Below are 27,492 nucleotides of genomic sequence, written 5' to 3'. Positions count from 1 at the left end.
ACAGCCTCATGTAGTGTGATGGGCTCCCACGTGCCGGCGAGAGACACCAGGGAGCCAGAGCTGGGAACACCCTGCCTGGCCAGTGCTTGGTGGGACTGGGGCTCCAGGAGGCTGTGGGGTGTTGTGGTCAGGGAGCTGCCCGGAGCCCCCCTGCCCTGGGGCATGGCCCTCCAGTGCCCTCCCCCAGCGCAGGACACACGGTACCTGGGTGCTTCTAGGACTTTCCTGGTGCTCAGCCTCTTCGGAAGGTTCTAAGCGGAAAGACAGGAGATGATTGGAGAGGGCAGGGGGGGCGTGTGTGTGTGGGGGGGTGACATCCAGCCCAGCCAGCTTGGAGATGGGGTGACAGCAGCCAAGCCCACCCTGCCCATCCCCTGGGGCTCTGGCCACCCGCCCGTCCCATGGCTTCCAGGGCAGCTCCAAGCCTGGGGTCCCCACCCAGCCAAGCCTCCCCCGTGCACACAGCAGACAGCAGGTGCAGAGTGGAGCCCATAGGGTCCAATGGGAATCCAGGGGCTCAGCAGGAGCTGTACTCAGCCCAAGGAGGAATCTATTCACTGGGCAGAGCTGCAACCCAGAGCCCTGGGGGTGGGCGACCCCTCAGCCGCTCCCAAGGGAGCATGGGGCCAGCAGAGCCACCCAGCAACTCCTGTGACTGCCAGCCAGAGGCTAGCACCTTCCTCAGCAGCCCAGCCCCGCAGCAGGACAGCCGGCGTGGGGGCTGGCTGGAAGGGGGGAGAGGAGCAGAGTTACAGAGGAAAATGTCAATTCCAAAACACTTCCCTTTGGAAACGGTGCCCCACACACCCCGCTCTGCTATAGGTGGGCGCCCGACCTTTCCCAGGCCACCCACCATCTCTCCTCGTGCAGATCCCTGGCCCATCACCAGAGCTGTAGTCTGTGCAGCCCACCCCATCGATTCCCAGGCGCTGCAGGGGCCCCGGCTCTCCTGGTCTCTGCCTGCGGCTGCCAGTCAAGCTCCAGCAGGCGAGTCCCTGGCTCAGCAAGGGAAGGAGTTCGGACGGCCCTGGCCGGGGACCGAGCCCGGGTGAGCTAATGGGCCCGTTGCCCAGCCCAGAGAATGGGGCTGAGGTGCCTGGCTCCCAACTCCCCCCAGCAGGAGACCCACCTCTATGGGGGCTGGTGGGGGGATCCCGGAGAGCAGGCATGTCACCACAAGGGGCAGGGAGGGGCTGGCTTAGAGGCTTCAGGGGGTAGCAGCCAGGTTGGTTTCCACCTTCTTCCCAGCTCCGAGCGTTACCTGCACCAGCGCCGTGCCATAGGGGGTCTTCGGCTCTTCCCGGCCGTGCTCTGCTGCCTGAAGTCCACGGCTGGTGATCACCAGAGCCCCGGCCTTAGTGCCCATGGGCGAGGTCCCTAGGTAACAAACGAAAGAGAGCTGAACACCGTCAGCCCCGGGCACCAGGAAGGGCACACTGCGGGAGCAGTGCTTGTGGGCTTCGCTGGCTGTACCTCCATGGTACCGATGGGCCGCCGTGCGGGCAGAGGGTAGCGGTGGCACGTGCGCAGGGAAAGCCGGCTAGGCTGAGCCCTGTTGTGACAGTGTGTGACGGGTGACCAGGTCTTGGGAGTTCCAAGGGAGGCGGAAAGCCCGCAGAATCCAGGCCCGAGCGGCCCCAGGGCACACCCGACCGGCTGCACTCCAGGATCTAGTCACTGGGACAGTCCGGTGCCCACGCCCAGCCATGGAGCAGTTCCAAGCCCTGGTTCGCCAGCTGGGCTCTTGGCTTCAGCTGTGCGCACAGAGCGCATGGTCCCTTCCCTGGGACGGGCCACAGGACATCCTGGTTCCAAGCCGGGTGCGCTGCCCAGGGCCCTGCCCCTCCCTGCCAGGGCCAGAGCGCTGCAAAGGCTAGTGGCTAGAGAGCACTGCTGGGGAGCTGGGCTCGATCCCTGCCTCTGCCCTGTCTACACCCACCAGGGAGTCACCCCTGGCTGAGTGCCTCAGATTCCCTACTGGCAGCATGGAGCCACGCTGGGGTGCTGGGACATTTCACTTTTGGCCGTTGCTGGCTGCAGGGCCCCTGGGCAGGCAGGGGATGACTCGTTACCTTATCATTCACCTCATACAAAAATGGGGTCAGCAGCTTCCCCCAGGAGCCAAAGGCCCCAAGCCCACCTCCAGGCCGAGGCTGAGTGCCAGCAGGGCCGCGGCTCAGCCGAGACAGCACGGTCTCTAGCGAGGGGCAGGGGCCATGACTCTGAGTGGCAGCCTCGGGCCAGTGTGGTCGGAGAAGAGTAGCCGCCGGGGGCCAGCAGCAGGGTGCCCAGATGCCCGCATGCTTAGAGCACCCAGGGAGCGGCCCTGGTGTGGAGCTGCATGGGGACCTGTGAAAGGAGAGTCCAGAGACGCCATCTTTGGAAAAATCTTTATTCCTCCCACCGGTGCGGCTAACACAGGAACGCGGGGAAGGCTGGCCTAGGCCAGGCAGCAGCATATCACCCCCACAGCATAGTACAACTGCGCCCTGGGGCAGCCACACTGACCCTCCCATGGCCCCGGGAGGCCGGGCAGGGCAGAGTGCCCGAGGGAAGAACAGGCAGCCAGAGCACAGCGGGGCTCAGATGCAGGAGGTCCAGGGTCCCAGCTCCCTCCACGCCCTGTGAGGGCAAAGCCAGGTCTGGTGCCTCCTTGGGCACGTCCCTTCCTGCAGCCCATGCCTCAGCCCCAGAGCAGCGTCTGCCTGTCCTGCCCCTGCTCTGGCCTGCAGGACGTGGGGAGGGGCACAGGCTGCTCTCCTCTCTGGGGTGTGGCACGGGCTCAGAACACGCCGCGTGCCCCAGGCCACAAGGAGGCTATTTCAGTCAGGGCCCGGCCTCTCCCGCCACACAGGCCCTCGCCTTGAGTCCTGCGCTGCCTCGCCGGGCTGGTTCTGGGAGGGCCTGGCCCTGTTAGCGTAGGTGGCATATCCAGCTGCCTGAGGGAGCCGGGAGGAGCCTGCACCACAGGGCCTGGGGACAGTAACAGCCCAGCACTGGAGCACAATGGAAGCCGCCCGCTGCCGTCCCACGCAGGCCTCGCCAGGGAGCGGCCAGTCACTAGGACAGAGGCACAGTAACCAAGTGACCTGCCTGCAGACAGGCCTGGGCTGGCGAGAAGGGTCTGGGCACAGAGACACTGGCACGCACCGGGGGAGGGGGGGCATGGAACGGGGCGGGCCCCCCAGCAGAGCCCAGGGCCCGGCCCATATTTCCACAGCGTCCCACACAGCAGGATGCAACGCCCACTGCGTGAGCTCCGTGTCCAGGCCTCCCTCGCCCAGCACTGCTGCCAGGTTAGCTTGGGGGAGCCTCTCGCCTAAGGCCTGGGCCCTGGCCTGGAGAGACGGGCTGAGCGCAGAGAGGCCGGGGGTGGAGCAGACACAAACCTGACATGCTGAGGGAGGCTGGCAGGGAGCAGGGGCGCAGGCTGGCGGGCGGCGGAGGCTGGGACAGACGCCTGGCACAGGGAGGGAGAGGCGCTGGTGGCTGGATGCTGCTGGTCGCTGCTCGCAGCAGAGTCAGGTGCTGCTGGCGCCGCTTGTCCTGCACGCGGGGCTCTGGGGAGGAGGGAGTTTGAAAAGGAAGTTCAGGAAGGGGCTGGTGGTACTGCCCCCTCCCCTGCCCTCCCCTCCCCTCACACAGTGCCCCAGAGGCCCCTATGCCCCCCATCAGCGCTATCTCCACACCAGTACACCCAGGACCCACAGCCTCCTGCCAGGCGGAGGAGCCTGCCAAGCGCAGAGGCAGAGCGACTCAGCTCCCTGCTGCAAGCTCTGCCTGACGCCAGCCCCTCCAAACTGTGGGGGCGCCGTGCGAGCTGGGGCTCAGACAAGGCGTGGCGGCCCCTGGGCACCCCCAGGGACAGGACAATCTGCAGCCAGGTCTGGCAGCCCGCTGGTCAGGCTAGCACCCGACTCCAGATGGCCCTGGCAGGGGCAGCAATTCCCCATGACCTGCCCAGGGCACCACTCCCACGAGGCACTCAAAGTACGACCAGGCTCCCAAACAGGAGGGGCCAGATCTGCAGCCCCAGCTCCCGCTGGAGCCAGAGCTGCAGGCCCCAGTCAGGGCACACCTAGCTTGGAGCCTAACTGGAGCACCAGGCTGGGCCATCCAAACAGCTCAAGGCAGCCCGCCTAGGATGGCAGAGAACCGGCGCGACAAGCCCCCCTCCACGCTCTGCAGCTGCTGGGGGGTTGATCCGTCTTCCAGCCCGCCAGGCCTTGGGGGAGAGCGCAGCACTGAGTACACAGGCCACCCTTACGCAACACGCCACAGCCCGGAAGGTTCACCAGCCACCTCTGGGGAGGAACACAGCAGCTCCGAAGCAGCACATGGCAACCCCCGCCCACCCCAGGAATTTAGGACAGGAAGTGAACAAGAAGTGGTGAGGGAATTTCAGGGTGACAGTTTAATGATCAAGTAGGAACCAGGCCAAGGTACCGGGGTAAACTCTTCCCAAACGCCATGGCATCAGGCCGCCATTTGACATCTCCTGCGACCATCAGCCTGCCGCGAGCACAGGGCCAGCAGTGACTGGCTCACTTGCTGGCAGGGCACACCTTGGCCCCGACCTGCAGTCGCTGTCTCTCGCGCTGGTGAGCTCCTTGGGCAGGTCATACAAAAGGGCCCCAATCCCACTTGGCACTTTTGGGCACGTTTCTGCTGCCCCATTCCAGTGCCACAGCTGGGGGGCCCTGGGGCCCACTGGGAATGAAATGGAGCTGGCAGCAGCCCCACTTGGCTCCACGGGGCTCAGCACACAGCAGGCGGGGCCTCCCGGGGGAACAGCTGGCCTGGCAGGAAGCCCCTGCGTGGGTAGCACTTGGGAGGAGAGGGGGAGGAGAGAAGGCTGGTGTTATTTCTGCAGCAGTAGAGCTGGGCAGATAAGGGAAGCCCCTAGTCCTCTCTGACTTCAAGTGCGCGGCGATGCACAGCAGAGCGAGGGCACGTGCCGTGACTTACGGGCCTCTCTCTCGCTCAGTTCCTACAGCCCCTGGAGACGCAGCAGCAGGCAGCCGCCTAGTCAATGTGCAAACTGGCCCTTTGAACAGGGACCCTTTTCCATGGAGGCAGGCGTGGAAAGGGGTTTGCTGAGAGCTGTGTCCTCTCACACACCCCTGTACAAGCTCTCCATGCTCCTCCGAGGTGAAGAGCTGGCCCCCTTTCTGCTCGTGCACCACCCGGCCCGGAGCCGGCTCTGTGAGGGGACCAGGCAGGAGCGGGGACTGGGCGTGCACAGCAAGCTGCGGCTGAAAGCCCAGCTGGAAGGGGAAGGGGAAGGGAGTCAGCCAGGCCGGGGGACACAGCTGCCTTGTGCAGGTAGGGACAAAAAAGGGCTGTTTGACCAAAGCAAAAACCTTCTATGAAAAACATTCATTATGGTCAAAGTTTTCCCTCCCGCCACTCCGCCCCCACCCCCCCAAACCAGAAACTGGAAACTTTGTGAAAGTTAAAAACATGCACGTTGCCTACAAATGCTGCTTGGCGTGCCTGTGCCTGCTCTCGTCAGCCAAGGCCCTCGCCCTCCCGCCCCCTGGCTCGGGTTAGGCTAGCCGGTGCCTCTCTGCTGCCCTGCCCCACTCTGCCAGAGCCGGGACTGTGGAAACGAGCTCTTTGAGACGTCTGACCCTCCAGGCACTGCACCACCAGTGCGCATGGACACCAGCCTGGGGGAAGGGGCAGTGTCAGATGAACCACCCTCTCAGTTCCTTCTGAACCACAACGTGCTGCCGAGACGAGATGAAACAGACGGGAAGGAGGGCGGGTGGCAGAGCACCCGTAGGGACAAATCTTCCAGAACATCAGGCCTGGGCGCTGTAAGTAACCTCTTCTTTTCAAGCCGCGTCCCACGGTGCGCTGGAATCCACTTCCGGCGTTGCCCACACTGCGCTGTCAAGAGGATACAACCAGAAATGTGCTTGGAGAGTCTCTGAGGAGAAATGGGGGCCCCTCTAATTCTGTCTGCCTGGAAGACACCCGACAGGATTTAGTCTTGCCCAAATAAAAAGCTAACACCCTCCTGCCATCTAAGGTGTGAAGTGCTGGTGAATGAGGCCCTGACTGACATCCCAGTCTGGGGATGGGGTTGGAAGATACCTTTTCATTACAGAAAACGGTGTGCGCGTGAGGGTGGCGGGGAGTTGCCACAGAGTCCCACTGGCAGTTCACTACTGTGGCAGCAGCTTGTCAGGCCTGGCATACTCACTACACCTCACACATTGTTGTCCATCAGTATCCGAAAGGCGTGGTGTAAGGCATACACAAACTGGTGACACTCTGGTCCCGAAAACCATCCTGTGTGTATATCTGGGGTGTGTATAAAACATTAGAAATACATGCTAGAATTCAGTTCTTAAAATGTGTCTAGCAAGCAGGCCAGGAACCCCAGCCCGCCCAAGACGAAGGGACATGCAGCTCCTTGTCTGACCAGCCTGGTTGCCAGACACAGACAATGAAGGTACATTTACATGCAAGGTAGACAAAGCCATCAGACAAACCAGAATGGGGGATGGACACTTAACACTCTCATGGGGAATGGAAGCTGCAGCTCCAGGAAACCTTCCTGAGTCTTTGGAAGATATAAGCAATGACAAAGTCATTTTGGCATCCTCTACTGGGCAGACAGAAGAGGCCCGAGCGGTGGATCTGTAAAAAGTGGATGTTCAGTCTCTATAAACTGAATCTAGGTGAAAACCTGACTTGGGGCAAAAGACTCTAGTTTGTTAAATTAGATTTTATTCTTAGAAGCACATCTTTTACTTGTTTGTTTGTAATAATTTAATTTGGAGAAGAGATGACTAAGGGGGGATATGACCGAGGTCTCTAAAGTCATGCCTGGTGTGGAGAAAGTAAATAACACTTCCTTATCTACTCCTCATAGCACAAGAACTAGGAGTCACCAATTAAATTAATAGGCAGCAGGTTTAAAACAAACAAAAAGGAAGAATTCTTCACACAATGCACAGTCGACCCGTGGAACTCATTTCTATAGAATGTTGTGAAGGACCAAAGTATAACTGGGTTCAAAAAAGAACTAGATAAATTCATTAAGGATAGGCCCACCAATGGCTATTAGCCAAGATGGGCAGGGATGCAACCCCATGCTTTGGGTGTCCCTAAACCTCTGACAGTTAGAAGCTGGGAATGGGCGACAGGGGGTGGATCACTAGATAATTGCTCTGTTCTGTTCATTCCCTGTGAAGCGTCTAGCACTGGCCATTGTCGGAAGACAGAATACTGGGATAGATGGACCATTGGTCTGACCCAGTGTGGACATTCTTATGTTGTAGGATATAGGCTCCCAAACTGTGGGTTGTGGCCCCAAATGGGGTTGTGCCGTAAGCATATGGGGCAGCAGGTCCAACGGGCCTGAGAGATGATGCTGTCAGCCCCTGAATGTGTCTGGACCAGCTCCCCAAATTCCATGCCAGGTGGCAGCAATTTTGATCTACAAAATAGCAGCCTCTGCCCAGGGTGATCTTGCACACACTGTACAGGTAAGGCTGCACTGGGCGGAGGCCACCATTTTGTAAATCAAAATGGCAGCCTCCTGGCGCAGCGTTTGTGGCGCAGTTCCAGACACACTGGCTCTGCAGATGCCAGTTTGGCCATTTGCACCATTCCAGCTGTGCAAGCATCCTCCTGAGGGACCTGAGTGCAGAAGATCCTTAGCCGTGGGCATCCTCTCTGCTTGAGCTGGGAGGAGCCTGTGCTGGCCTCTCCTCAGATGAGACTCTGCAGTGGCTTGTTAGCTCCTTAAGGCAGGATCCATATCTTCTTGCATCCCTGTTGGCGCACACGAAAAGAGTCACTGTCTCCATGCTGCCATAGTATCACCACACAGAGCCTTCGTATGTCCTGGCCTCACTCACTTAACAATGAACTATTATGGTAAGAGACCCAGTTAGCTCATTTTTACACAAAGCATCTGCTTCAACCTCCAGCGGAGAGTCTAGTGATGCAGTTAGGAACGAAAGATGAGTCCAAGAAATGTGCCCACAAACGTGACGGGCTTTCTTTGATAATGGCTTCACCAGTGTTTTGGTCAAGAACGAAGAAAGGCCAGAAATGCCTGTTACACCCCACAGTGCTATCTAGCGACACCATGACACCTAACAAAACTTAAATGACACTTGGAAACCCCTGACAAGGAACACAGGAAAACCAAAGTCATCTTTCCAGTGCCGGAAAGCAGAACTTTTGTATCAACAAGTGCAATTCAAGAAAGCCAAGTCTGGGTCTGGCCAAGCTCAGAAAGCATCATTTGAGGTGAGTTGCTGCATTGATTTTGCCAGCTGCAATCGATATGGTGAACACAGCACGTGGGGAACCAAACAGAACGGCTTTCCCTAATTCTTCCTCAGACGGAACCCTCAGGGGCCAGTCGTCTAAGTAAGGGAAGATGAAAATCCCTTCTCGGCTCAGATATACTGCTGCCGGAGCCAGATGCTGGGTATGAACTCTGGGCGTGGTGCTCTGGACCAAGGGTAAAAGGTAGGTATTTGCAATGGGAAGGTCTTATGGAAGTATGCATCTTTGAGATCGACAGCAGCGACAGTAGACAGGGAAGGAATAATCACAACCAGGGTTAGCATCCGGAACTGACTCTTCCTAATGTGACCGTTTAAAGCTCTGAGATCAAGAATTGTTCTGAGCTCTCCATTCTTTTTTGGGATTAGAAAGTATTGGGATTACAACCCTGTGTTTCTGGAAGTTAATCATACTACTTCTATAGCTCCTGCTTGCAATGGAGCTTGTATTATGTCCTCAATAACCTCTCCTGGGAAGGGTCCCTGAAAAGGGTGGGGAGGGGGGTATAACGATGCTGGTTCTGGCAGGACCCAACTGAGAGTGCCAATTCAGGACCAATTGCTTAAGACAGGGCAGTTACAGCCCAAGGCTGGGGTTTTTCCACCTCTAAGGCCTGGTCTACACTGGTGGGGGGTTTGAACTAAGGTACGCAAGTTCAGCTACGCGAATAGCGTAGCTGAACTCGAAGTACCTTAATTCGAAGTACTTACCCGTCCTCACGGCGCGGGATCGAAGTCCGCGGCTCCCCCATCGACTCCGCCACCGCCGTTCGCGGTGGTGGAGTTCCAGAGTCGACGGGAGCGCGTTCGGAGTTCGATATATTGCGTCTAGATGAGACGTGATATATCGAACTCCGAGAAGTCGATCGCTACCCGCCGACCCGGGCGGGTAGTATGGACGTCCCTAAGGCAAACCAAACCAGTCAGACAAAGAGGACTTTGGTTTCACCCCACTGGCTAACCACAAGTCACACAAGCAATTCCCTTAGACACTGCAGTTTCCCAGTATCACCACCAGTGCTACTCATCATGGGGACAAATGGTTATGAAAATCAGTACCCCAGTAAAAGAAAAAAAGGTTCTCTCGATCCCAAAGAATCAAGCCACAGACCCAGGTCAATATACAAAACAGATCTTACCCACAAATCATGCTGTTGCCAATCCTTTAGAATCAAAAATCTAAAGGTTTATTCATAAAAGGAAAAAGATATAGATGAGAGCAAGAAGTGGTTACATGGAATCAATTAGATACAATTGAGGGGAGGAATAGCTCAGTGGTTTGAGCATTGGCCTGCTAAACCCAGGGTTGTAAGTTTAATCCTTGAGGGGGCCATTTAGGGAACTGGGGTAAAAATCTGGGGATTGGTCCTGCTTTGAGCAGGGGGTTGGACTAAATGACCTTCCAATCCTAATATTCTATGATCTATACAGTAATGGCAAAGTTCTTGGTTCAGGCTTGTAGCAATGATAGAATAAACTGCAGGTTGAAGTCAAGTCTCTGCAGTACATCCCCAGCTGGGACGGATCATCAGTCCTTTGTGTAGAGCTTCTGTTTGTAGCAAAGTCCTTCCAGAAGTAAGAAGCAGGATTGAAGACCAGATGGAGATGAGGCATCAGCCTTTTATAGGCTTTTCCAGGTGTAAGAACACCTCTTTGTCCTTACTGTTTAAAATTACAGTCTGCAGTCACATGGGCAAGTCCCTGCATACTTTGCTGAGTTACAAGGCATAGCTGCCATCTCTCAATGGGTCAGTTGTATAGCTGATGGTCCTTAATGGGCCATCAAGCAGGCTAGGCAGAGTTGACACTAACTTGTCTGGGATGTCACCCAGAAGCATAGCAGAAGTTTGAAATACAGATTGTATAGAGATAATATTTATAACTAACTACAAAAATGATACACACATACAGACAGCATAATCATAACCAGGAAACCATAACCTTGTCTTAGACACCTTATTTGACCCCCTTTATATAATATTTGGTGCCACTACAGGACTTTGGTTGCAACAATGTTCTATACCGTCCCAGTTCAAGTCAATAACATGACAGGGGGATTTGCATGAAGGAAGGGATTTGAACTGGATAGTATCATCTTCTTTTACCCATCTGTTGGAGGCGACAGTTGTCCATGCAGTGCAGAAATGGGACAAATCTCCAGTAATGGGAGTAGGATGGTCATAGAATCATAGACTTTAAGGTCAGAAGGGACCATTATGATCATCTAGTCTGACCTCCTGCACAATGCAGGCCATACAATCTCACCCATCCACTCCTGTATCAAACCTGTGTCTGAGACACTGAAGTCCTCAAATCGTGATTTAAAGACTTCAAGGTGCAGAGAACCTTCCAGCAAGTGACCCATGCCCCACACTGCAGAGGAACGTGAAACCCCCCCAAGGCTTCTGCCAATCTGCCCTGGAGGAAAATTCCTTCCCGACTGCAAATACGGTGATCAGCTAAACCCTGAGCATGTGGGCAAGACTCACCAGCCAGCACCCAGGAAAGAATTCTCTGTAGTAACTCAGATCCCACCTCATCTAACATCCCATCACAGGCTATTGGGCATACTTACCCGCTAATAATCAAAGATCAATTAATTGCCAAAGTTAGGCTATCAAGCTTAGTCTTGAAACCAGATATGTCTTTTGCCCCCACTACTCCCCTTGGAAGGCTGTTCCAGAACTTCACTCCTCTAATGGTTAGAAACCTTCATCTAATTTCAAGTCTAAACTTCTTGATAGCCAGTTTATATCCATTTGTTCTTGTATCCACATTGATACTGAGCTTAAATAATTCCTCTCCCTCCCTGGTATTTATTCCTCTGATATACTTATAGAGAGCAATCATATCTCCCCTCAGCCTTCTTTTGGTTAGGCTAAACAAGCCAAGCTCTTGGAGTCTCCTTTCATATGACAGGTTTTCCATTCCTCAGATCATCCTAGTAGCCCTTCTCTGAACCTGTTCCAGTTTGAATTCATACTTCTTAAACATGGGAGACCAGAACTGCACGTAATATTCCAGATGAGGTCTCACCAGTGCCTTGTATAACGGTACTAACACCTCCTTATCTCTAGTGGAAATACCTTGCCTGATGCATCCCAAGACTGCATTAGCTTTCTTCACAGCCATATCACATTGGCGGCTCATAGTCATCCTGTGATCAACCAATACTCCGAGGTCCTTCTCCTCCTCTGTTACTTCCAACTGATGCCTCCTCAGCTTATAACAATAGTTCTTGTTATTAATACCTAAATGCATGACCTTGCAATTTTCACTATTAAATTTCATCCTATTACTATTACTCCAGTTTACAAGGTCATCCAGATCTTCCTGTATGACATCCCAGTCCTTCTCTGTATTGGCAATACCTCCCAGCTTTGTGTCATCCGCAAACTTTATTAGCACATTCCCACTTTTTGTGCCAACGTCAGTCATAAAAAGATTAAATAAGATTGGTTCCAAAACCAATCCCTGAGGAACTCCACTTGTAACCTCCCTCCAGCCTGACAATTCACTTTTCAGTACGACCCGTTGTAGTCTCCCCTTTAATCAGTTCCTTATCCACCTTTCAATTTTCATATTGATCCCCATCTTTTCCAACTTAGCTAATAATTCCCCATGTGGAACCGTATCAAATGCCTTACTGAAATCGAGGTAAATTAGATCCACTGCATTTTCTTTGTCTAAAAAATCTGTTACCTTCTTTGAGAAGGTCAGTTTGGTTTGGCATGATCTACCTTTTGTAAAACCATGTTGTATTTTGTCCCAATTACCATTGACCTCAATGTCCTTGACTACTTTTTCCTTCAAAATTTTTTCCAAGACCTTGCATACTACAGATGTCAAATTGACAGGCCTGTAGTTGTCCGAATCACATTTTTCCCTTTCTTAAAGATAGGAACTATGTTAGCAATTCTCCAGTCATACGGTACAACCCCTGAGTTTACAGATTCATTACAAATTCTTGCTAACGGGCTTGCAATTTCATGTGCCAGTTCCTTTAATACTCTTGGTTGAAGATTATCTGGGCCCCCTGATTTCGTCCCATTAAGCTATTCGAGTTTGACTTCTCGATCTTCGTGTCAATCTGTGGCCTGACATTAGGCAGAGAGGATACGGCCAAGGAGTTTTGTCCCCATCTGAGGCTTGTAGGATTTCTTCCTCTTCTGTGGAGGAGAGAACGTTTGGGGCGGTGGTGGAGTTCCTGATAGCGTGACTGTCTCTCTTGATTATAAGCCAAAGAGGAAGAGGGTGGAAAATATTTCCTGCGACACCTGAACACGGGCAGAGGTGCTTTCCTTCTATAATGAGGCAGTAATCCCCGAGATCTCGTAGTGGAGCGTGTCTTTCCCAATAGCGCATCAGTTTTCACACTAAAATGTCCCACCCCTTCATAGGGCAGATCTTCTATTTAGATTTTGTTTCCATCGGAAGAGAGGATGACCATAGTCATGCATGCCTAGGGAGAGCTACTGCTGATGCTACAGATGTTGAGGTGGTATGGGAGACAGCAAATGCCTGATGGCACGCTTTAGCCTTGTCCCTTTTTGTTGAGAGCTGCTGTTAACTTTTTCTGATCCCCTGGAAGAATCTTGGTGAAGACTGACATCTCCCGCAAGTGAAAATACCTGTGGCCACAACTGCTTGATAATTGGCCACATACATGTTTAAAGAAGCCAAAAAACCACAATTCTCTCTGTAGAAAATCCAGCTTTTCCCCCTCTTTGTCATAAGGGGTAGAATGTTGAAGACCTGACTTGAACCTTTGAACGGCTGCTGTTACATTAAAAAAACGAGAGGGAGGTGATGGGTGAAAGCAGGAGAATCCTTCATATGTGACCTAATACAGTCTGTCAGCCTGTTTTGAAACTGATTGACATGAAGACAGACTGGACTAGAGAGATTTTGCTGGTTGCCAAAGACCTTTTAACACAGGCAAGGAGACTTTCCTCCTTGCAGGAGAGTCCAAAACATCAAAACACTGGATAGGTGGTTTCTTCCAAAGCTACTGATGTAGGTACCAATGACATAGGGAAGGGTAGGAGAGATGTCCTGGAAGCCAAATTTAGGCTGCTAGGGAAGAGACTGAAATCCAGGACCTCTATGGTGGCATTCTCAGAAATGCTCCCAGTTCCACGCGCAGGGCCACGTAGGCAGGCAGAGCTTCAGAGTCTCAATGCATGGATGAGACGATGGTGTAGAGAGGAGGGGTTTACATTCATTAGGAACTGGGGAAACTTTTGGGATGGGGGGAGCCTATACAGGAGAGATGGGCTCCACCTAAACCAAAGTGGAACCAGACTGCTGGCACTAAACATTAAAAAGGTTGTAGAGCAGTTTTTAAACTAGGAGATGGGGGAAAGCCGGCTGCTGCAGAGGAGCATTTGGATCGGACAGAGACTTCTCTCAGAGGAGCGTCTATTGAAAGAGAATCTCCAGGTTATAGTCAGGAGCAGAGAATGGAAGAGGATAATGTAAGGGCCAGATCAGATGATAAACAGTCACATAAAAAAGAATCTGGCACATCAGAAAAGGGCAGACAAATAAACAGGGACAAGTTTTTAAAGTGCTTGTACACAAATGCCAGAAGTCTAAATAATAAGATGGGTGAACTACAGTGCCTTGTGATAAAGGAGGATATTGATATAATAGGCATCACAGAAACCTGGTGGACTGAGAGCAATCAATGGGACACAATCATTCCAGGGTACAAAATATATCGGAAGGACAGAACAGGTCGTGCAGGGGGAGGAGTGGCACTATATGTGAAAGAAAGTGTAGATTCAAATGAAGTAAAAATCTTAAGCGAATCCACATGTTCCATAGAATCTCTATGGATAGAAATGTCATGCTCTAATAAAAATATAACATTAGGGATCTATTATCGACCACCTGACCAGGGCAGTGATAGTGATGATGAAATGCTAAGGGAAATTAGAGAGGCTATCAAAATTAAGAACCCAATAATAGTGGGGGATTTCAATTATCCCCATATTGACTGGGAACATTTCACTTCAGGACGAAATGCAGAGATAAAATTTCTCGATACTTTAAATGACTGCTTCATGGAGCAGCTGGTACGGGAACCCACAAGGGGAGAGGCAACTCTAGATTTAATCCTGAGTGGAGCGCAGGAGCTGGTCCAAGAGGTAACTATAGCAGGACCGCTTGGAAATAGTGACCATAATACAATAGCATTCAACATCCCTGTGGTGGGAAGAACACCTCAACAGCCCAACACTGTGGCATTTAATTTCAAAAGGGGGAACTATACAAAAATGAGGGGGTTAGTTAAACAAAAGTTAAAAGGTACAGTGACTAAAGTGAAATCCCTGCAAGCTGCATGGGCGCTTTTTAAAGACACCATAATAGAGGCCCAACTTCAATGTATACCCCAAATTAAGAAACACAGTAAAAGAACTAAAAAAGAGCCACCGTGGTTTAACAACCATGTAAGAGAAGCAGTGAGAGATAAAAAGACTTCCTTTAGAAAGTGGAAGTCAAATCCTAGTGAGGCAAACAGAAAGGAGCACAAACACTGCCAACTTAAGTGCAAGAGTGTAATAAGAAAAGCCAAAGAGGAGTTTGAAGAACAGCTAGCCAAAAACTCCAAAGGTAATAACAAAATGTTTTTTAAGTACATCAGAAGCAGGAAGCCTGCTAAACAACCAGTGGGGCCCCTTGACGATCAAAATACAAAAGGAGCGCTTAAAGACGATAAAGTCATTGCGGAGAAACTAAATGGATTCTTTGCTTCAGTCTTCACGGCTGAGGATGTTAGGGAGATTCCCAAACCTGAGCCGGCTTTTGTTGGTGACAAATCTGAGGAACTGTCACAGATTGAAGTGTCACTAGAGGAGGTTTTGGAATTAATTGATAAACTCAACATTAACAAGTCACCGGGACCCGATGGCATTCACCCAAGAGTTCTGAAAGAACTCAAATGTGAAGCTGCGGAACTATTAACTAAGGTTTGTAACCTGTCCTTTAAATCGGCTTCGGTACCCAGTGACTGGAAGTTAGCTAACGTAACACCAATATTTAAAAAGAGCTCTAGAGGTGATCCCAGCAATTACAGACCGGTAAGTCTAACGTTGGTACCGGGCAAATTAGTCGAAACAATAGTTAAGAATAAAATTGTAAGACACATAGAAAAACAAACTGTTGAGCAATAGTCAACATGGTTTCTGTAAAGGGAAATCGTGTCTTACTAATCTATTAGAGTTCTTTGAAGGGGTCAAACATGTGGACAAGGGGGATCCAGTGGACATAGTGTACTTAGATTTCCAGAAAGCCTTTGACAAGGTCCCTCACCAAAGGCTGTTATGTAAATTAAGCTGTCATGGGATAAAAGGGAAGATCCTTTCATGGATTGAGAACTGGTTAAAAGACAGGGAACAAAGGGTAGGAATTAATGGTAAATTCTCAGAATGGAGAGGGTAACTAGTGGTGTTCCCCAAGGGTCAGTCCTAGGACCAATCCTATTCAATTTATTCATAAATGATCTGGAGAAAGGGGTAAACAGTGAGGTGGCAAAGTTTGCAGATGATACTAAACTACTCAAGATAGTTAAGACCAAAGCAGATTGTGAAGAACTTCAAAAAGATCTCACAAAACTAAGTGACTGGGCAACAAAATGGCAAATGAAATTTAATGTGGATAAATGTAAAGTAATGCACATTGGAAAAAATAACCCCAACTATACATACAATATGATGGGGGCTAATTTAGCTACAACGAGTCAGGAAAAAAATCTTGGAGTCATCGTGGATAGTTCTCTGAAGATGTTCACGCAGTGTGCAGAGGCGGTCAAAAAAGCAAACAGGATGTTAGGAATCATTAAAAAGGGGATAGAGAATAAGACTGAGAATATATTATTGCCCTTATATAAATCCATGGTACACCCTCATCTTGAATACTGTATACAGATGTGGTCTCCTCACCTCAAAAAAGATATACTGGGACTAGAAAAGGTTCAGAAAAGGGCAACTAAAATGATTAGGGGTTTGGAGAGGGTCCCATATGAGGAAAGATTAAAGAGGCTAGGACTCTTCAGCTTGAAAAAGAGGAGACTAAGGGGGGATATGATAGAGGTATATAAAATCATGAGTGATGTAGAGAAAGTGGATAAGGAAAAGTTATTTACTTATTCCCATAATACAAGAACTAGGGGTCACCAAATGAAATTAATAGGCAGCAGGTTTAAAACAAATAAAAGAAAGTTCTTCTTCACGCAGTGCACAGTCAACTTGTGGAACTCCTTACCTGAGGAGGTTGTGAAGGCTAGGACTATAACAGTGTTTAAAAGAGAATCGGATAAATTCATGGTGGTTAAGTACATAAATGGCTATTAGCCAGGATGGGTAAAGAATGGTGTCCCTAGCCTCTGTTCGTCAGAGGATGGAGATGGATGGCAGGAGAGAGATCACTTGATCATTGCCTGTTAGGTTCACTCCCTCTGGGGCACCTGGCATTGGCCACTGTCAGTAGACAGATATTGGGCTAGATGGACTTTTGGTCTGACCCAGTACGGCCGTTCTTATGTTCTTATGATTTTCAAGTTGATGCCGTCCTGTCCACAGGCCCATGGAACTGAATTGCGTCCTCAGAAGGAGATGCTGCTGCAGCTACACCGGCATTCTCATTTGGAAACGAACCATTTTCTAGTTCCATGACTTCTTGTTAGGAGTCATTCCAAGGAGATCTGTCCTGGCACCCTCCATCAGAGACAGTGTCTTGCATTAAGGTAGGGCAATGTTCCCTGGCTCTTGGATCTGGAAACCTCAGATCCATAGGTTCAGCTGGAAGTTGTTCTGGAATCAAAGAATCAGGTTCTCTCGACTGCTATTAATAAACAGGTTGGCAAAGATGGCCAAGACATCCATGGTGGCATGGGCCAGTCTTGCCAAGTACCCAAATCTGGCATTACATTACTGGTTTGACACTTAGAATGTCCAGGAATGTTCATTTGAGGAGGGAGACTGTTTCACACTAGAAGATTGAGTCTTAGATGTGTAGGGGTGAGCTCAACATCTACAGATTCAATCCTGGATCAGATACTGAAACAATAGGGAAGATAACTGAAGTAGGGATCTGAAATACAGAAAGTAGTGATAGGGTCTTTCTTGATTAGCCAGGTGGAATGTAAGGCGGTGGTAGCAGGGACCCTGGAGAGCTCTCCCGCTCACTATCGTCTCGGTCTCTTATCAGGAGAACAATGTCATGCGGCCGGACCTGGTATATGATGCAGGTCCAGATCAACATGCGCTGTAACTATGATAATATGAGGGTGAGCTGCTATGATTCGATCCGATGGCCTCTTTTTTGGATCAGTTTCCTCTGAAAGATCCAGAAGTCTTAAGTCCTTAGGTCTTGCATCTGCATGCTGCGAATTGGCCAAAGAACCACCTGAGATGTTTTAAATTTAGCCTCCTTTTCTTCAGAACTGATGGAATTGGATCCAGTAAATTGTCCCAATCCCTAGGGTCTCTCTCCAGTTCTGATGGAGACCAGAACAGTTCTGGAGCTGGATTGAGGCCTTGGCTAACAGAAGCTCTGTTGACTTGGAACTGGAGCTTGGTGCCACGGCCGAAGCTGTCATGATTGACACTTTCTTAGCTCTGGAAGTGCTTGGAGCTGATTCAGGTCTCCTAGCCTTCCTTTCCACCCTTTGGAATTATCGGAGCCCAGAGGTTCGACTGACAAGGGCTCTTGTAACAGAAGGGTCAGAAGTCTGTTCTGTCTGCCAAGCAGTAAGTGTGCTGCAGCTAGCACCAGGTGCCAGAGAATGAGTCTCACCTAGGCATTTCAGGCACAATGCATCTCTCTTAAACCTGCTTCTTCATGCTGCGATCCACCAGGTCGGCGATGTAAGTATCCCTACTCAGTGCAAAACCCCTCATCTAAACGAGCCTAAAAACACAACAACAGGGCATTGTGGGTCTTTACTATGCGGTGTGGCCTTGTGGGGTTGTCTACTTCGCTCAGCCACAGCATCCACGACCAAGGAGTTAGGTGCTGGGGGATGGTTGGCAGAAATTCAGAACCTTTATCAGGAACATGATCTGCCCTTTTACCAGTTGGAGGTTGGTGGCCAGGGTCTGCCAGATTGTTTTGGGAGGTTCAGGTAAAGCCTTGTTTACAGGCAAAGCTACTGGACTCAAAGTGGCAGTATACAGGACGTCTCAAAGTTCATGGCGGGTCTCATGGACCTCCTCCAAGGGGATCTGGAGGGAGTTAGATCCTCTTCATAAGCTCCTGGAACTGCTTAAAATAATCTGTGTATGCGGGGCGAGCAGGAGAGGTTAAGTTTTTGGTGTAGCTTCCTCCGAAGGTGCAGAGGCTGATGTGGAGGGACAGGAGGAGTTGGTGATCACTCCTTTGGTGGTCATCACCAGTGTAGCTGGCCACTCTGGAGAATTGTTGCTGATAAGCATCCCCTTGAGTCCCAATACAGCAACTGAGGGGGGCCATAAGGGAAAAGTGGGGCATCCAGGGTTGATCATACCAGGAAGAATGTGGAGTGACAGCAGTCTGTCTGTGTCTTGGAGTTTCTCTCTCAGAAAAGATGTCAGGAGAGGTAGCTCTGGGCTGGGAACTAAGTGACTCTCACATGGAAACCAGAGTTAGAGGAGCTACCCTGCTCATAGTCCATGGGAGGAGCAGAAGGGCTGGTGTTAAGGCAGGTTTGCTTGTCCTTTTCTAGTGGGTACCTGGGAACAAGGTGGTGCTAGAGAATGATGCAGTGACAGACAACATTCCGGTACCAAGAGTCTCTGTGTACTCTTTAGTAGGAAGGAGGTGGGTTCATCTGAGACAAACAAGTCCCTGGAGAACCTGAAATGCATGCAGTACCAGTGAATCTGCACAGAAACCTGGCAAAGCTCTGCGGTGGGAAGTGGTGGTACCAAGGATGATGTTGGCATTGATAGCACCAGTTGACCAGTTTGCAACGTCGACGTGGATACTGTAGATAACATGGAAGTGGGACCCACCTTCGGTACCAATTTCTTTGATGCAGAGTCCTTAGAATCCCTTGCACCATGATCATGCCTGGGCAATACCAAATAATGCTGGGTACTGTGGGACTTAAAAGTACCTGAAATCTCTGTACCTGGAGAACTTGGCACCTCAGTGGTACCCTTTCGGGGCTGTGAGGTCTTTGGAAACGCAGGTCTCTGTGGTGACCTAGGCTTCTTGGCAGCGGAGTTGTCTGTGACGGGATCTGGAGCTCCTCCTCCTGGAAGTCCTGGTGCTAACCCCCCCAAAGGTCTGGTGAGTGAGTGGGCTGCAGAGGTCGACAGGCGCTGTCCTCATTGCAAGACCACTGTATGGGGCAGGAAGAGAGGAGATCAGGGCCCAGCTGTAAGGCAGGCAGAAGGCAGTGCTCCATCATGAGAAGACTAAACTTAATTTTCCTGTTTTTTCTAGTCCTACTCTTAAATCCTCAAAAAAATCTCACACTTAGCTGGGACACAAGTGTCTCCTAAGCAGCAAATACAGAGAGTGAATCCCACCATCTGAGGCAATGTTTAAATCCAGGGCATTTAGCCATGAGGAGACAGATTCCTTCAAAGGCGGGAAAGGCCCTGATGGGGTGAGGGGGGACAAGAAGTCCCCCGCCACCAAAAAAAGTTACTAAAAACTACTCTAACTAGTAAAACTTAAACACACTAACTACAGCCTGAAACAAGAAACGCTAAATGAGGAGCTGTTCCCAAAGGGAAAACTCGCTACACAGTGGGCCCCTCAAGCTGCTGTCTCAGGCGGAGGTGGCTGAGTACGAGGCCTGAGGATAGCGAGGGTGCAGGTGTGGACTGAAGGGCACTGCTGCCACATGTCTCTGGTCAAAAGGCGCCCGGGAGCGCACCCAACATGGAGCACCCCTAGGGACGTTACTGGAAGAACACTCTCTGCACGGTGTAAATACAGATACCCGGGCAAAGCAGCCAAGGAAGGAGATTCGCATTGGAAACCAGGGGCTCTTGTGTCCAATCCCCCGTCCTTGGGCTTGGTATGCTGCCCAGTGAAGTTACCAGCCCTTCGGGGCAGGGACCGCACGTGCGTGTCCACGCGGCACTCAGCTGGCTCTGGGGTGGTGTATAAACCAACTCTTGCTGCCATGGATGCAGCTCAGTGAGCAGAATGAACCCATCACTTCTGGGTTTGCCAAGCACTGGCGCCCACACGCAGAGCTGGCACCCACATGCAAGGCTGGCGCTGAGAAAGCCCTCTGAGCTCAGTGAATTGTTTTGTCATTTCTCATTGTGCTAGGTGCTCTGTAGAACACAGGATCCTGCGGCCAAGAGCCTCCAAACGGGGCCTGTGGAGAAAGGCCAGGGGTCCAGCCAGGATCAGGTGGTTCCACTCTGTGGCCTCCGAGATGGCGCTGGCTTTGATTGTAAGCGCACACGTGCCTGTTGTGGAGGGCACCGGGGGGGGGGGGGCTCCTCGGCACCATCTGCACATGGCAAAGGTGGTGGCTCAGCAATTCCCCTCAGAAGGTGTTCCAGGCCAAGGGCGGCAGGTGATAGGCTGTGGGGACACCTGTGGGAGGAGATCAACAGGGCATCGCAGATGTGCAAGGAAGGAAGACCACAGCAGAGCAAGAGATGGCGGCGGCATAGCGCAGCATGGCACTGCACGGCATAGGAGCTTGAAAGGTGCTAGGCAGAACCTGGGGCTGGACTCCTGGCCCCAAGTGCCCGGGCAGCAGCAAGGCAAGAGTCCATATCCCAGGTGTCTCAATGCCGCCCTGCCAATGCCACGTCTAACGGCAGGAGCAGCACAGACTCTGCCTGTGGGGGGTGCTGCTCATGGGGGTGATGGGGCTTCTGGGACGTTGTTTAAAAATTAACACCCCTTCTCCCCCCAATTTCACACAGGCTGAGAGAGCAGGTGAGGGATTCACCGGTGCCACCACCAACCCCACACAGGCCCAGGGGAGTGACCTCAGCACTCAAGCCGAGCTATCTGCTGATGAGGACCCTGGACCTGTCCAGGAGCCAGCCTGCCCCAAGCCAGGGAGAAGGGGACACAGCCCTTGTCCAGGTTACCTCGGCCTCACCTGGCTGTTAGCAGATCTGCCCTGTCACCAGCATGCCCAGCGCTCCCAGGGCCAGGGACGGGAGGGACTGCTGTGTGTTCACAGCACGGCACAGGGTCCTCCTCTCTAACCACCAGCCCAAGTCCTTTCTTGGCTCTGGCAGCCTTGGTAGGGGCAAGTCCCTCTGGCTCAGTGCCAGCGAGGCAGCAGAGGTGGGCACTGGTGTCGCCAGCATTGGCTTGTCTAACACTGCACCCTGAGGCACCACAGCAGCCAGCATGGCTGGACACCGCTCCCCAGTCTGTACCCGGGGCTAACCCTCCCTCCGTTAGCATCAATGGCCGGGAAGCACTGGGAGAGGGAATGCATGTTATCAGGTCGGAGCCGGAACTGCCGTCAGAGTACTCTGCTCCTCTGCGCTCGAGGACCGAGCCTCGGGCCAACTCCTGCGCCATACAGCGCACGTTCCACTTGCGCCGGCCCCCTCCTCCGCCCACCTCACTCAATGCAGACGGCTCTGTAAGTGCGGGAGGCAGAGATGTTACAGGCAGGGAAAGCAAGGCTCTGCCCGCCAAACACAAACACAGAGCATTACCTCCCCGAGAGGCCAATACACGCAGGTGGAGAGCTGCAAGCCAGCACAGGAGGCCCGATTCCCGGGCTCGGAGCAGTATGCTCAATGCAGCCAGCCTTCGGACAGGTTTTGCTGTCGGTTTTATGCAAGGTGCTCTCCAGGGCACAGCAAGGGGAGCCTAGGGTCACAGAGCCCCAGAAGCATGACAGCACTGTCAGCATAGAGGAGGGGTGATGATTACCGAGCCAGCAGGAGCATCCTGGAGTGTTTCCCTTCTCACCAGCCCACCACAAACTGACCCTGCTTCCAGATGCCAGGAGGGGCTGGACACTACAGAAGTGTGAGGACTTCTGGTGTGCTTGAAAGGGGAGTAAGAAAGACGGGGCCTACATTGTTCAGGCCCCAACCTGCAAAGGAGCCTGGGTGCCCCACTCATCCAGGCTGGGACTTGTAGTACTTTCAGGCCCTAGTTCTAGAGCAAAGACTAGCAAGTCATGAGTCTCCTGGCCCCACATACCGCCACAGCAAGCTCTGGGCAATCGCCCACTATTGCTCTAGCACTGTGGAGTGCTAGTGTAGGAAGGCCTCCAGCGTCCCCGCTCCTGGGGACACTACACCTGCAGCAAGCCCGGTCTCACTCCCATTCCCAACCCTGCAGTCACTGGTAAAGTTGGGAGGGCTTCCCGTGAACTGCCAGTGCAGCCGCAGCCAACCACGCAGGCAGCAATCCGGCCACCCCACATTACTCCGAGGCCCAGGATGTGCACAAAGCAGAAGGAACGGATTCTTGGGGTATTACCTAAGCTTCCCCACTAAGACTGGCTCCCCCAGAACCCCAGTCTCTCACTCATCTGGCCTCGGGGATGTCCCAGGACAGTTCCCAGCCCGCACAGGACCTGGTTTCGCTCTAGCCACACAGCCTCAGGCCAGCGGGTTGCTTTGCCGACAGCGGCAGACAAAACAAGCAAAGCTGAAGAAACAGACATTACAACATGCCCATGGAGACACAAGCCCTTTATTCGTTCCCCATGGGGTTCCCATGGAGGCTGCCAAAGCTGGAAAGCAGAAGCACAGGGCGAAGCTACATGTGAAACGAAGGCAGCGTGCAGGAAGCCAAGCCAGTCGGGAATCCAACACTCTCTTCTGGGAGAACAGCATCTGGTACCACGATCCTTTACCCAAGCCGTGGAGTCCCATGGACAATGCCTGGCCCTTGAGAACACTGCAGCCCCAGCAGGACATGGCAAGCGGGACATACTTCAGGGCAGATTCCGATCCAAGCCCGGCACTTGGCTGCTAGCCACTGGGACCAGCCTAGAGCAGCAGGCCTACCTAGTGGAGCTGGCTGGGGAATTACAGCATACAGGCTGATCATGTCCTGAATGTCCTCGGCCAGCCAGCAGCTGCACCCCACTGGGATTTCCTAGTGGTCTCCAGTCCGTGGCCAGGCAAGCAGCCTGCCACTGGCTCTAAACCCATCTCAAGCGTGTGTAGCGGGGAGACAAAGCCAGAGAAGTAAGTGCTGCGCACAGCGAGGGCTTTGCCGGGGGGGTAGTCACCTTCGAGCGCGCTTTGTTTCCATGTCAGGGCACCATAGGACCAAGATGTGGTCCAGAGAGGTTCTAGGTGGCCAGTGGCCAGAATCACCCAAGCCAGGCAGGTCTGTGGAAGGGCCTTGTTAGTTTGGGGTCAGTAAACCAGTCTGAGCACCTGCGTAGGCTAGCGCTTGGGCTCACCCCCCGGTTACATATCATAGCTCTGCCATCCACCCTGCACACTGGAAACACTGCAACTCCTAGTGCTTCTCAGCACTTAGCCCGAGCGCCCCTTGGACATGGGAATGCTTCTGGGAGTAGCAATGGCTGGGGAATGGAGCTGGAACTCCCCCTGCCAGCTTCTCTAGACGCTGCAGTCTCGAGCTGACTTCCCACCACAGCAATCCAGTTAAAACATGGCTTCCGTTGCGTGGCTTTGGGTCCTGCTCTAGGATTTACCAGGCTGTGGGATTTGGACAATACAATAACTGCCACAGAAAGGCTCCATCTAGCTGGGTAGCTAGCCCAGCACTGCAGCAGCCCCAGATCCCTAGGGCTTCAGGAGCAGCAGCTGACCTAGCTGTGTCCAGCTACCAGCTGCAGGGGAGGATGGCAGGAGCCAGGGGGCAGCCCACACTCCCAAACGGGAGCTGACTGAAGGTGGGGGAAGCTGCGGGGAGCATTGCAGCTGGACTCTGGAGTCTCAAGGCTCCGTGCTGCACTTGGCCACCCAGAGCGTTGCTCAAGACACAGGAGGCAGCACCTCACAAGCAGTTACTGCTCCACGGCAAACCACTTTTATTAAGTTCAAGCAAAGCACAGGCTGGCGCAGGGCTTTCCTTCAGGGGCACTGCCTGACACAGCAGCTCCACATGTACTGAATGAAAGCTAGGAGGGGCTCCCTGCCCAGCTTACCTCTCACTGGTGCCAGGACCCTCGGGCTGCCTTTCTGAGGGCTCTGACTCCCGCCTGCGGGGCCACCAGCCCTGTTACAGCTGAAGGTGAAGCTGGATGAGGCTTTGATCTGGGGCGAGTTCTGCTGGCTGACGCTGCTCCCACTGGTACCATGGCTGTAGCTCCTGGCCCGGGAGAGGGCATTCTCGGAGCTCAAGGCGGGCAGCCCGCTGGAAGGAACAGGGAAAATGGCAGTAAGAGTTTGGCTCCCACACCCCTCGGCTGCGCTAGCCGCTCAATCTGCTCTCCCATGACTGGCAGCATGAGAAGGGCCAAGCTGGAGGCTGCTGCCTGCTGAAACGCCATTCTCTCCTGGCGTCCCGAGTTCAGGCCTCTTCTCCAAACGGCCTGTGCGTACTTCTCGGCAAACGCCAGCTCCCCTTCCAGAGGGCTTTAAAAAAGGGGGTTTCGGGAGGGACAGCAAGCACTGGCCCCTCTGAAGCCCCGAGCCTACTGCAGTGCAGAGCTCAAAGTACCCCTGCCATTGGTGCTGTGCACATCTGGGGGCTCCTGGCAGCTCCTAGGGGCAGTGGACTCATCTTCTTTCCTGTTTCTAAAACACTGTGCACACTTCTAGTGCTATGAGCTGGGCGGGGCACCCCATGATCTCACAGATCTGCCAGTGGGCGGGGCAGGGCACTTGACCGCCAGGAAGCCGCTCTCCCTCTGGAGCAGCGTGCTACGTCCCAGCCCAGCCGCTGCCAGAGTTTTACAGGGCTGGGCTCCAGAAGTGTAGTGCTGCTGGGATCTGGCCACCACAGTTTGGGAAGGCAGCGAAGAAAGGTGCTGGAATGAATGGTCTCACTCCCCGCTGGAGCGTGGCTCGGATGCTGAGGGAAGGGCCCTGGGACCTTCAGGCCCCAGGAGTAAGCTGCGTGGGTCTGAAAGACGGGCCCTCCAGTAGCACAGCCCCTCTCCACACTGCTTAGAGCCATCCCACCTCTCTCTGCCACGTCAGCACTAACTCCGAGGGGTGCCCAGCCCTGAGCAGTCTCTAGCCTGCTGGCGGCGTCTGGCTGCAGGCAGAGGCTGCCCCATGGACACAACGCTGGAATTCGCAGAGTCCCAGCCATGCGGCACCACTAACCTGCCTTTCACAGGCCCTGGGGTGCTGATGCACTCAGCAGACCCGCTAGCCCTATCCCGGGGTCCCCTCCCCACGCCGCCTGGGGGAGATGCAGGCAGGTCCTTACTTGGAGCCCTTCTTGCGGGAGAAGGCAGCCATGCCCTTCAGGTTGCGCACGTGCTTCAGCATCCAGGCTCGCAGGTTGTTGAGGCTGCTGTGCTCAGACATGACAAGCCGGGACCAGGGGTTACATTCTGCCATGTCCAGCGCCGCGATGGCCAGCGCCCGTCCAACCTGCAGAGGCAAGAGGCACTCAGTAGGGAAGAGCCCAGTCGGGGAACAGCACAGCGCAGCAAATGGGAGAGTCATCGAGTGCCAATCCCAGGTCCTGGGGGCCCGCGTTCGGCGTGGGCAGCATGCAGACAGGGCAGACAACCCACAGCTCACAGCACTGCTGATCTAGTCTCAGCCGCCCCAAAGGGAGCCAGGAATGCGCCCAGCAGCAAGGACAGGCACTGCCCAACCCTTCCAGCTCAAGCACTCTGGCAGCTCGTTGGCATCCCCCACCCAGTTACGGGGTTTGCACTGTCAGCACTGATACCTTTTACAAAGACTGTACAGCAAACTGCAAAAACCTGACTCCAAATAAGGAACCAGCAAGGTGAAAGCTGCAGAAACATTGGCCTAGATGGGCCCCCAGGGGCTGATTCCATAGGGCTGCTCCCAAGTCCGGGAGGAGTTTTATGGCTCACACGCTTTCTGCTCAGTGCTCAGCACTGAGCCTGCCACATTCTCTGCTCGTACAGCTCCGCGAGAACTGCGAGTGAGGGAGCCTGCCTGGTTCCCTACTCGTACAGCTCCGTGAGGAACCGGAGTGACGGCGCCTGCCCGGTTCCCTGCTCGCACAGCTCCGCGAGGAACCGCGAGTGACGGCGCCTGCCCGGTTCCCTGCTCGCGCAGCTCCGCGAGGAACCGCGAGTGACGGCGCCTGCCCGGTTCCCTGCTCGCACAGCTCCGCGAGGAACCGGAGTGACGGCGCCTGCCCGGTTCCCTGCTCGCACAGCTCCGTGAGGAACCGGAGTGACGGCGCCTGCCCAGTTCCCTGCTCGCACAGCTCCGTGAGGAACCGCGAGTGACGGCGCCTGCCCGGTTCCCTGCTCGCACAGCTCCGCGAGGAACCGCGAGTGACGGCGCCTGCGAGGTTCTCCGCTTGTACGGCTCCACAAGGCACTGAGAGTGATCGCACCTGCCAGGTTCCCTGCTTGTACGGTTCTGCGAGGAACCACGAAGGACTGAGGCCACCGGGTTTCCCGCTCGTACGGTTCTGCGAGGCACCATGAGTGACCAAGCCCGCTGGGTTCCCTGCTCATACGGCTCCACGAGGCACTGCGTGTGATCAAGCCCGCCAGGTTCCCCCTCGTACGGCACCGCGAGGCACCGTGAGTGACCAAGCCAGTCGCGTTACCTGCTCAAACAGCTCCACGGTGTACTTGGTGGGGAAGGTTGGAGGGGGTGGAGGGCTCGCCCGCCCATTGTCGTGGCAGGCCATGGGGATGCTGTTCACCGAGCGCCCGGTGTTATAGTTGCACTCCAGTGTGTAGCTAGGAAACACAAGGGAAGCCCACGTCACTTCATCCACACCACGAGGACCAGCACTGTCCCCATTACTATTCCCAGGCTCCAGAGACATACACCCAGAGCAAACGACACCACACCCCTCTCAGCATCTCCAAGGGGCACCTCTCACCTGCTGCCCCTTGAGCTGACAGCCCTCACTGAAACGGGACCACTGCGCTCACAGCAGGACAGCCAGGACCACCATCCTCATTGCAGAAGTGAGCAGCACGTCTTGCTACAAACCCCTGCCCTGAGCCCAGCAATCCTCGGAGGGGGAGCCACCTCCCACTGCATCAGCACGGCCGCTGCTGGGGCTGTCTCTCTAGAAGGCAGGGGCCAGAGGCACAGCTGCAGTCCTTTGTTACTGGCCCAAGAGCCCCACT

The 27,492-nt window shown here is 53.6% G+C and overlaps 1 protein-coding gene across 1 annotated transcript in view; it reads right to left on the bottom strand.

The window, feature by feature from the left end:
- Positions 1 to 5,692: 5,692 nt before the first annotated feature.
- Positions 5,693 to 27,492, bottom strand: part of LOC120392638 (cytosolic carboxypeptidase-like protein 5) — a 40,210-nt gene continuing 18,410 nt past the window's right edge. The window contains 4 exon segments of the mRNA XM_039517400.1: positions 5,693 to 5,895; positions 24,388 to 24,596; positions 25,620 to 25,786; positions 26,958 to 27,093. Coding sequence (XP_039373334.1) covers positions 5,708 to 5,895; positions 24,388 to 24,596; positions 25,620 to 25,786; positions 26,958 to 27,093 — 700 coding nt within the window. The 3' untranslated portion in view covers positions 5,693 to 5,707.

This window comes from Mauremys reevesii, unplaced genomic scaffold (genome assembly GCF_016161935.1).
Source record: "Mauremys reevesii isolate NIE-2019 unplaced genomic scaffold, ASM1616193v1 Contig107, whole genome shotgun sequence".
In the NCBI taxonomy this organism is placed as follows: Eukaryota; Metazoa; Chordata; order Testudines; family Geoemydidae; genus Mauremys; species Mauremys reevesii.
The sequence above is the reverse complement of the archived record's forward strand: the minus strand, read 5'-3'. Positions and strand labels throughout refer to the sequence as shown.